The sequence below is a fragment of the Dendronephthya gigantea genome, unplaced genomic scaffold (assembly GCF_004324835.1).
Source record: "Dendronephthya gigantea isolate DGI-Jeju-01 unplaced genomic scaffold, DenGig_1.0 000001F, whole genome shotgun sequence".
NCBI classification, from domain to species: domain Eukaryota; kingdom Metazoa; phylum Cnidaria; class Anthozoa; order Malacalcyonacea; family Nephtheidae; genus Dendronephthya; species Dendronephthya gigantea.
The window spans coordinates 962,214-973,519 of NW_021163011.1; the positions used below are offsets into that span (position 1 = coordinate 962,214).

Here is an 11,306-nt window from a genome sequence, read left to right on the forward strand (position 1 = left end):
AACTTCATGCAAGAATACCCAAATCTTGCTGACAAGGATAAATTAAGTTCACTTACAGCCTCGTACCCAGGCGCTTTATTGGAAAACATAAAGGCTGCATTCAGCGTAATATAGAGATTGTGGCTGAGATGTGCGAGCGCGCAGGGGTGCTTGGGGAGGACGCGACGGGAGAACGAAGCTTCCTTTACCCCTGCGCGCTCGCACATCTCAGCCACAGATCTCTATATTACGCTGAATGCAGCCTTTATGTTTTCCAATAAAGCGCCTGGGTACGAGGCTGGTTCACTTATTAAATACAAGGTAAATTGCGAACACAGACGACAAAGGATTAGAAGTGGGAGAGCGAAATACTAAAGAGACAGAACTTCTGAACTGGCATGCTCTTTTGTCGAAAATTTAAGTTTGCAATTTAAGACCCTTATGATATTTTATGGTCTAAACGTCTGAAACTGAAGCTGTATCACCCCTTCTGTATCACGCATGTTTTTTGCGATTTACCAACGGTAAAAATACACCGTTATATATTTATAGCTCAAGATTAGTTCGGTTGGTCTAAAACAGATCTTGCACTTAAACATGGAATATAGTGACAATGTAAAGGCAGTTGAATTGTCTAGTTACCAAATTTTTACTCAAAAGAGCAATTGGATGCATGATAAAAGAAACTTTTGGAGGAATCCTTTCTAGTTTTATTTTCTGTCAGGTTGGTTGCATGGGATATTTAAGACGAGGTATACACTGCTCTAGCCCTGTTTACAGCCCCATTTACACTACACTCGATTTATTGGCACGGCACGGCTAAAATGGGTACCCGTGCCCAATTTTACTAGTGCTCAGGGTACCAAAACAATGGCCGGGCACGGATGAAGTGGGCACGGGTACCCATTTTAGTCGTGCCGTGCCAATAAATCGAGTGTAGTGTAAATGGGGCTTACACTACACTCGATTTATTGGCACGGCACGGCTAAAATGGGGACCCGTGCCCATTTCATCTGTGCTCGGCCTTTGTTTTGGTAGCCTGAACACTTATAAAATTGGGTACGGGTACCAATTTTAGCCGTGCCGTGCCGATAAATTGAGTGTAGTGTAAACGGGGCTTCTGTTACGCATCATGTCACCACCTAGGAGCCCCGGACATTCGCTGATGAAAAATGTTGAAAAAAAACAGTAGTGTAACGAAGTGATAGATCACAGATATAGATTTTGTTACCTAAACATTTATAGTCTTATAGTTTATCTTCCATACTGTTGTATATAGTTTTATAGTTTATCCTCCATGCATTTATGGTATATAAATGCATGCACAAATATAATTATGCCAACGTAAATTACCCTGATCAAGAAAAACAATCAAGTGCACAGGTGGGCACTATTAAAAGTTCAAAGTATTCCTTTAAGTATGCTCGTAATATTGTTACTAAATAATTAAATTTTATTGTTGTGCTCTGATTTCGGCTCAAGCGGTAAATTCTGGACAAGATTTAAATGATGTGACAGCTTCTCGAAACGCTTTCCAGATGTCAGCATTATTTGTGCACAACGTGCCACCACCTCGTTTAAACTGGCTTTTCTGAAGGAGGAAAGATAACTTTATTTAAGCTTTTTTACTCTATTTGAAAATTTAAACCTCATATAGAAAGTAAATATAAAGAAAGAAGAAATACGAATTTCGCATGCATACCATTCGATTTATATCACCAATGCACACCAATTCTTCCGATGCCATCTTGGAAACAGTCCATTTGGAATGGTCCTTAGTCTCTTTAAAGGATTCTCCTGCCAAACGTATTTCCGATACATTCTCTACGGTCAGTGCACTACAGTTTGGTGGTAACTTTCCCGCACCGTTCTGCCAAGTTTCAACCAAAAGGTCAGTATCATAGAAAGGTGCAACAAGATTGCTATACAGGTCGCTTTCAAAGTATTTACTTTTTGCGAAACTTGTATGCGTTGTACCTCCCGCCGATTTCAGCTTCACCACGTTTTCGTATGGCTTGTTGTATTTGTATTTTCCTAAGATAAGAAAAGTTATATAACAAAAAGCGCTGCTGATGCATTATTATTCCAAAACACTAGCTGCCAATGGGCCGTGAACATCATTGATATCATAACAGGGTAATCCTCAGCAACGAAAACATACCTAAATTGTTACGAGATAATCCCGATTTTGGAAGGTTATCCTACAGTTATCACATTGAAAATTATTCCCCTCTACAAAATACAATCTCTAAAATATCTACTGCGGGTTTCATAAATAAAGTATTCCGGTTTGATTGATTATAACTACGGAACGAGCGAAGACATTGCACTGAACTGATAAATTTCAGTAATCTTTCTTTCAACGAATGAAACTAGTTTCATTTTCATTTTGTTACATTTACTAATTCACAATTTATAAATTGCACTTTCATCTTGTCCTATTAGTGAAGACAACCGCGCAATATACGTGATTCAGAATATATTATAAAATTACGATCTTATAGAACTAATTATGAAACTTGTTTATGTCTCTTCTATGACTAACAGTGTATGGCGCAAGTTATAAATAAAATAGGAAAGTATGTGTAAACTTGATGCAAAATTCCAGTTTTACACATGCTTTGTGGGAAATACTAAAAAAATTAATGTGCCTGAAGTTAATTTTGAGTTCATATTTGGAGTTCATACGACTGGACATGCAGAATGTTTCCCAGGTGCTTTAAGGTGGCTTCCTACAGTTTATTGAAATTGTCAAATACACATTTTGAACAGGAATATTAAGCCATCTAAATGTTTGGCTAGAACACTAAACTTTAATATAACTTTTAGTCAACATACGTAGAGCCGAAATCTATTTCGAATTTTCGCTTAACATCCGTTGCTAATACGACAGAGGCATTTCAAATAGAGTTTAATGAAGTTTATGACGGAAACGGGTTCGGTGACCCCGATTTTTTTGCATAAAAATTTTACACTTCGTATATGCTTTATCGATAGAGAATTTTCAAAAAAATCTGTGGAGTAGAATTTTTTTAAAGGGCTAAAATAACATTTTTCGACATATAAAAAATCGCACTACATAGAATTTTACTATCAATAAAGTCTAAATATATCAATAAAGTAAAAATAAAGTTTTACTATCATCCAAAGCCTAAAATGTTAATGCAAAAAAAAATCGGGGGTCACCGAACTCGTGTCCGATTGATTAAACTCTATTTGGCGGCTGTTTTGAAACGCCTGTTGCTATAGCAACGGTTGCCAAGCGAAAGTGCGAAATAAATTCTCTGCATATGTTGACCAAGAGTTATATTAAAGTTTTTGCGTTGTAGGCAAACATTTAGATGGTTTAATATTCCTGTTCAAAATCAGTATTTAACAACTTCATTAAACTGTAGGGAGCCATTTAAAGGAGCGTTTACACTTGCAATTTTTGCTGCGATTTAATGTGCGATTTTCATAAATCACAGCTATAATTACTCATTCAGATCTATCAAAAGAGGAAAATCACACATAAAAAACCAGCGAAAAATCGCACATAAATTTCAACCTTAGTAATTATGATGTTATGTGACAAACGCCTAAATGACATACCATCAATTGCCTTCTGGATATTTGGTACACCACTGGCAAGATATTCTGGTAGAAAATTATCGTAGATATTTGGACCATTGTACAAGAGTTGGTTACCAATTTCATTAAAAACTGAATAGTTGAAAGTGACGCATATAAACGACTGTCCATATATCTCACCAGATTCAGGATAATTGTACGACTTTGTTGCACAAGGTGGAAACGTGGGAACGCTGTGTATTAACCAGAATCCTGACGTTTTGTCGAATGCAAGGTCTCCCTTCGTGTGACCTCTGTTAAGTGGCTGGTGTCCTAATAATACAATTACGATAGTTTGTTAGGACACAGTTAGGTAATAGTTTCCAACGTTTGATCTAACATCTAACACTGATAAAGTTACTTCGCATCAAATGTGATATAACAATTGTCCAGATTGACAAAACACTTCCCGACGTTCGACCTCAGATTAAGTTCAAATATAAGCTCATATACACATAAGAGCATTCGTAACTTGTTACCGTTCACATCTATGAAAAGTAGAAAATCGCACATAAAAACGCAGCAAACTTGAAGTTAGTCAATTTCTTTCTCGCAGAGCGAAGAATGGGAAAACAGTCACGGAGAGCTTCGAATGCTCGCAAGAAAACTTGTTTCGATAAAGAAGCCAAGTCGACTGTTTTTGCGTGTAAACTGAGACGAATGAGAACACATGCAGAGACAGAAGATGATTTTCAGTCACAGAATAAAATTTGTTTCGTATCTAGTATTACGTTCACTGACAAGCGATCAACTCCGAACTACAAGAAGCCATATTGGTTCACCTTCAGGATCTTCGTCATTATACATGATGTATCCTGTACCGTTTGCTGCTGCATAAATCTGCTGCAAGGTATAGCCAACTGCGCTTACATTGCTCCCAATCGATTTGTCGGATAGTGTAAACTGTTTTGTTTCACTGTCCATATAAGCATACCCAAGCCCCATTGTCACATAACGACGAGCGGATTCTTTAATTTTCGGCAACTTGTAAACTATAAACCTAGAAAAAAGAAACGACGCTGGAGACCGAGATTATTGTTAAGTCAGGACTATAGTGCTTCAATCAGTCAATATGCATGACCGTGGGACGATTTGTGCATGCATGACAAAAGAAACTGAACCGGCTGATCTGATGGAAAATCATGAAAATCTTATGATACTGCACATGAATTAACCATGAGATTCTCATTGATATAAAGGTATCTGAAATGCGCTTTAGTATTTTAAAACAAGACAATCTTTCGAAGAAGGCCTAACCAAGACGCGATAACCTGGTTGATGTATATTTATATATTCGTGCAGGCTGATATCGTCAGACTGTGATATCTTTTGTAAAATTGAGCTCACTGGCCTGAAAAGCTGATATTTAGCTGCTTCGTTTTTTGGCCGCTGGTAAACTGAGCCTGCTGTGCAGGAAGAAAACTTGATCGTTCTGAGTGACGTCACTTATTGCCGTCAAATAATTTATATTATATACCGCGGTTATTTTCACAAACACGAATACACAAATACACCGCTGCTAAATGATCGCGACTCGCGTTCCTTTTGAACCCTAGGCCTGCGTGACAGCGTATGAAGTTGTAAATCTTGTTTAAAGGCAAAACTGATATGATCGAATAATATGTACAGCTCATTATACTCGGAATCCCAAGCCACTTAGCTAACTTAAACTAAGGTACTTATACCAGAGTACATTCTCAAAATAGAGACCATCGTGATTTCCTGTTAATTTCCTGTCGATTTTCTGATTGGTAAACAATTCACAATGTGCGTGATCGATAGCGAAACTTGTGAGGGCATACGAATGGATAGCTAGCACAGATATAGCGCTTATATTTTAATATTCCGCCTTCTATTTTACTAAGTCGTACACATAAATTCGACGAGTCTAGCAGTAGGTCAAACGTATAATTATATAAGCTAGAGGGATTCACAAATTTGTAAGAGTGAGAAAGTGGCGGACATGCTGAGAGTTTGTTGACATCATTTATAAGGCTGTGGTATAAATATTGGGTTAATAAGTAATAAATAAAAAGGATCATATACCAATCAACATATTTTCCATTTTCACCAACGCAAGACACTGCACTATGAATCTGTTCAAGTTTCCATAAGTGAATGATAAAATACAGCAGGATCTTAAAACTACAGCTAGCCATGATTCAACTGTTTCAGTATTGATCGATAATGAAACTGAATGTATTTATATGTAATCCATGTGACAATTTCAACAGCTTCCGGTAGCTTTGCACATGTGGCTTGCACATGATGGGGTGCTTTTCATTTTCGAAAAATAGGACCGCCACTCCGCCAGTGTATTTGTTCCACGCGGATAAAAAAAATGAAGCAGAAGCAGAATTTTACGTCCATTTTAAAACTGGTCAGTTTTTTAGATGCTTTAGAGCATGAATAATAGAATAAGCAGAATAACTATTCCACCTATTAGGTTGAATTTCAAAAAAGCTCCAAAAGTTGCACAGTTCATACGCTAGTTTCCGGCAATTAATTTGATCAATTCCTCAAGAATTCGACATTTCTTCCAAATTAACAATAAAAACATATTGACTGGAAGTTAGGCGGCCCGAGAAGGATTTGTACACTGACTGAGCCCGGTTGTTCAAAAGCCGGCTAATACTAACCCAGGGTTAAAAATGCCTAACCCAGGGTTAAATTTTAAACCTCGGTTGATTTGCGTTGCACAAAGTCCGGTTAGCGTTAACCCTGGGTTAAAGCAGATGTTACAAAGGACAAAAACACGTTAATAGAGATGAGAAATAGCAGTTACTTCTTCTGTGGACAATTGCGGAAAAAACGCCGACAGTGAAAACAGCGTATTCCAGACGGGAATGGCCGAGGCCCAGGAGTCGAAGGATATGGCATGGCTGGGGATGGATGAGGACAACGGCTTGGGCAGCATCATACACGGCGAAATGGACGGCCCCCGTGTACCTTCACTATAAGCTTGGCCGCAACAAAATCGCCCATTTGGGGCGTCAAGGGAAGCTTTTAACTCTTATGCCTAGTTTCCATTCAGTCGTTAGCTGTCGTTACATGTTTTCCGTGTCTTTGACTCTTTGGAATAATCGTGAAAGACCGATAACAACTGAGAGAAACAGAAAACGACAGTGTCGCTCGGATAGAACAAATCCTATCTCAACGACATAAAAAGACAGGAAACGACATGATTCTTCCCATTATTCGTTATCAGTTTTTCACGATTATTCCAAAGACACGGAAAGACATGTAACGACAGCTAACGACTGAATGGAAACTAGGCATTACATGCAGTTTGATACCGCCGAACATCTTTGTGGGCGACCGACATGCAACGTCTTCCAAATGCTCGAGAGCCCCAATCAAGGCGTATGGATCAAATACAGGGACAGGACGAGATGCCAACTGCCTGTCCAACCATAGCGCCTGGTCAACAAATGACACCCCAGGTTCAATACGGTCCTGCATATCCTTTAAACGATTCTAAAACAAAGTGTGAATATGTAACCCTCTGACGCTGTCGAGCACATGCAGATCAAAGACTTCACACGGCAACACTGGACTATTCACTGAACTTCTGCATGATTGCGCACAGACCTCTGCGCACAGACAATGAAAATAATTCAAGCAACTTCACATTTTTGGAGAAATTAAAAATATGAGGTAACATTTAAAACGAAGAGCTGATCGATCGATATGGAGCTGATGACCTGATCAGAGTCACACGAATTCCAGCCAGTCAAAGGTCTGAAGAACGAGAGACAGGTTAGGTTTTCCAAAGCGAAATGCTACAGATTTTGAAGGTATAAAGTACTAATTGATATTTACTTAAAAGTTTTCATTTAACAATTAGTCGCCGAAGGCGAGGTGATTACAAGCCTATATTCACTGAGCCGAAGGCGAAGTGAATATAGGCTTGTAATCACCGATCCTGAGGCGACTAATTGTTTTAGTATAATTTCAGTATTGAAAAAGTTTTATTTATAAATACAACTGATACACGTGTTTATTTTATGAATATAATTTTGATTTTGAGTATTTTCAGCCATGTTTTTTTGGGGAAAAGCAATAGTTACTGCTCAGACTGCTCTGAGCAGTAACTATTGCCTCAGAGTTACTGCTGAGGGAGCCAATCAGAATGCTCAAAGGCCATTTTTCAATACTGAAATTATACTAATAGCTTATATTTATTTTCCAGGAGAATTAACAAACAAAAAGATAAAAGATCAAATTAACTTAAATATTTCCGGGCTGGCAGACATGTACTGTGCTTAAAAACCATAGACATAATACATGGCAAATGTATCTCAATATAGTATAATACATTTGTTGTAATAGCTATGTTGGATAACCTCATTCAAGCTTAAATGAAGACAACTAATCCAAATGATTATTGCATAGGTCAAAGCATTTGGCTAGATAATTGCATGATAATGGTAGTAAGTATGCTATGGTATTAATAAAGCTTTGAATGACAGTTAATTTTTCACACTCACAGAGTCACAGAAATATTTATCATGAAATCTAAAAACGTTGACAGCTCACATAATACTTCCACATCCATAACAATACTGTAGTCTATTTGGCGGTTTGCTTATATTGACTACTAGTGTGTGTGCTATGGAATAGACCTTACTTATAATGACCTCCAACGCGGAAAGTATGATGTTACATGAAATTTGATTGGCTCCACAAAACTATCAAGCCAATCAAACTTTGTGTAACATCATACTTTCTGTGTTTGAAGTCATTATGAAAAAGGTCTATTAGCTCATATATTTTTCTGAATTGTCATCAGGGCATTGTAAATTGTGAAGTTCACTTTAAAAATGAACATTGACAAAAAGTGGTTAAATAACTTCCCAGAACTGACAAAAGATTACTGCATGAACATTTCAGGCCAATTGCTTTTGGCAGGAAATTTCTTGTATTTTATATATATAAGGACAGGGTGGAGGCTTTGCACAAATTTTAGGCAAATAACAGGTAATTTTTCGAATAATTGATACAGAGATTAAATAATTTGTTTGTAAGTTGGAAATTAATTTAGTGTGGGCAGCAAAATAATTTGGCAGCAAAATAACTCCAGATGTGGAACAATAAAGGCAAAATAAAGGCCTCAGTAATATACATTTAGTGATGTTTGCATAATCAATTCCTTATTTCCATGAATAGTAATTAGAACTTAAACCGGCCACTAGCCATTAATTATTAACTCTTTACAGTGTAAGGCCCGAACAGCAGTAAATGGATCTGAATTTACTGCTTTCAAACAGAATAGAAATATTATACCTGTAACTAAATCTAATAATTGACTAAATCAATTCACTTGCAATAAATTCAACTCAATGCAAATCAAGTTGAAACCAATTCCGAGATCAATTTCATGAATCCATTCAATTGGATTTTATGTAACTCAAATCAATTCAAATCTATATAATTCAAATCAATTTAATTCAAATCCTTCAATTCTATTTGAATTTTAATCAAATAAATTCTAATCAGCTCAGTTCAATTTAAGGTGGTCTACTACAGAAAAAAAAATTGATGTAAAAATCTGTTCATGCAATATTCCAAGCCAAGTTCCTTTAAGTGAAAAAAGACTTGTAGGAATCTTCAATCACTATAGTTACCCAGACCAGACACACCCAATAAAATGCAAAATAGACTATTTTTGTATTTTTGCCAATTCAGTTTATTTGAATCATTTCCAATTAATTCAATTTGAATTCATATCAAAGCAATTCAATTCAATTCAACTCATTACAATTAAATAATTTGAATTCTCATCTAATCTGATCTCTTCTATTCTATTCTATTCAATTCAGTTGAAATCAATGCAAGTGAATTCAAGTTGAATCAATTCAAATCAATCCAATTTAAAACAATACATACCAATCCAATTCGAATGAATTCATATTAATTTAATTCAATTCAAATTCGATACAATTCATATCATTTGAATTTTGATCAGGTGTATTCCATTCAATTCAGTTGGAATCAATGCAAATGAATTCAATTTGAAAAAATTCGAATCAATCCAATTTCAATCAATTCAATTCAATTCAGATCAATTCAATTTGAACCAATGCCTATCAATTCAATTAGAATCAATTCAATTCAAATCAATCCAATTCGAATTAATTCATATCAAATCAATTCAATTCAATTCAATTAACTCAATACAATTGAAATCATTTGAATTCTGAACTGATCTCTTCTGTTCTATTCTATTCAATTCAGTTAAAATCAATGCAAGTGAATTCAATTTGAATGAATTCGAATCAATTCAATTTAAATCAATTCAATTCAACTCGAATGAATTCATATCAAATCAATTGAATTCAATTCAACACAATACAATTCAAATCATTTGAATTCTGATCTGATCTGATCCGATCTCTTCTGTTCTATTCTTTTCTATTCAATTGAGTTGGAATCAATGCAAATGAATTCAATTTGAATGAATTCGAATAAATCCAATTTCAACCAATTCAATTCAATTCAGATCAATTCAATTCAAATCAATCTAATTCAAAACAATTCCTACGAATCCAACTCGGATGAATTGATATCTGTTCAGTCCAATTTAATTCATATCATTTGAATTTTGATCTGTTGTATTCCATTCAATTCAGTTGGAATCAATGCAAATGAATTCAATTTAAAACAATTCAAATTAATCAAATTTCAATCACTTCAATTCAATTCAGATCAATTCAATTTGAACCAATACCTATCAGTTCAATTAGAATCAATTCAATTCAAATCAATCCAATTCGAATGAATTCATATCAAATCAATTCAATTCAATTAACTCAATACAATTGAAATAATTTGAATACTGATCTGATCTCTTCTGTTCTATTCTATTCAATTCAATTCAGTTGGAATCAATGCAAATGAATTCAATTTGAATGAATTCAAATCAATCCAGTTTAAATCAATCCAATTCAATTCAGATCAATTCAATTTGAAGCAATGCCTATCAATTCAATTGGAATCAATTCAATTCATATCAATCGAATTCGAATGAATTCATTTCAATTCAATTCAATTCAATTCAATTAACTCAATACAATTGAAATCATTTGAATTCTGATCTGATCTCTTCTGTTCTATTCTATTCAATTCAGTTGAAATCAATGCAAGTGAATTCAATTTGAATAAATTCGAATCAATCCAATTGAATTCGAATCAATCCGATTTAAATCAATTCAATTCGAATGAATTCATATCAAATCAATCCAATTCAATTCAAATCAATACAATTCAAATCATTTGAATTCTGATCTGATCTGATCCGATCTCTTCTTTTCTATTCTTTTCTATTCAATTCAGTTTGAATCAATGCAAATGAATTCAATTTGAATGAATTCGAATCAACCCAATTTAAATCAATCCAATTCAATTCGAATGAATTCATATCAAATAATTCAATTTAACACAATACAATTCAAATCATTTTAATTCTGATCTGATCTAATCTGATCTCTCGGTAGTCAATTGAGTTGGAAACAATGCAAATGAATTCAATTTGAATGAATTCAACTGAATTCAATTGAGATCAATTGAATTCAAAACATATCATACTGTAAATTGGATTGATTCGAATTCTTTCAAATTGAATTCACTTGCACTGATCTCAACTGAATTAAATAGAATAGAACAGAACAGATCAGATCAGAATTCAATTATTTCAATTGTATTGAGTTAATTGAATT

General features: G+C 35.0%; 1 protein-coding gene across 1 annotated transcript; it reads right to left on the minus strand.

The window, feature by feature from the left end:
* Window positions 1-1,195: 1,195 nt before the first annotated feature.
* On the minus strand, window positions 1,196-5,769 carry LOC114528359 (plancitoxin-1-like). The gene is made up of 5 exons (XM_028549983.1): window positions 5,635-5,769; window positions 4,371-4,588; window positions 3,571-3,861; window positions 1,682-2,013; window positions 1,196-1,570 (listed from the first exon to the last, which is right to left on the minus strand). Exons 1-5 carry the CDS (start codon window positions 5,745-5,747, stop codon window positions 1,457-1,459), a joined length of 1,068 nt encoding a protein of 355 aa, XP_028405784.1. The 5' UTR covers window positions 5,748-5,769; the 3' UTR covers window positions 1,196-1,456.
* Between the last annotated feature and the right edge of the window lie 5,537 nt (window positions 5,770-11,306).

Coding starts and splice junctions, on each gene's coding strand:
- LOC114528359 (XM_028549983.1), bottom strand. CDS start 5,747: ATGGCTAGCTGTAGTTTTAAGATCCTGCTGTATTTTATCATTCACTTA. Junction 3,862..4,370: donor TAATGACGAAGATCCTGAAG/GTGAACCAATAT, acceptor TTGTATTATTAG/GACACCAGCCACTTAACAGA. Junction 1,571..1,681: donor TTGGTGATATAAATCGAATG/GTATGCATGCGA, acceptor TTCCTCCTTCAG/AAAAGCCAGTTTAAACGAGG.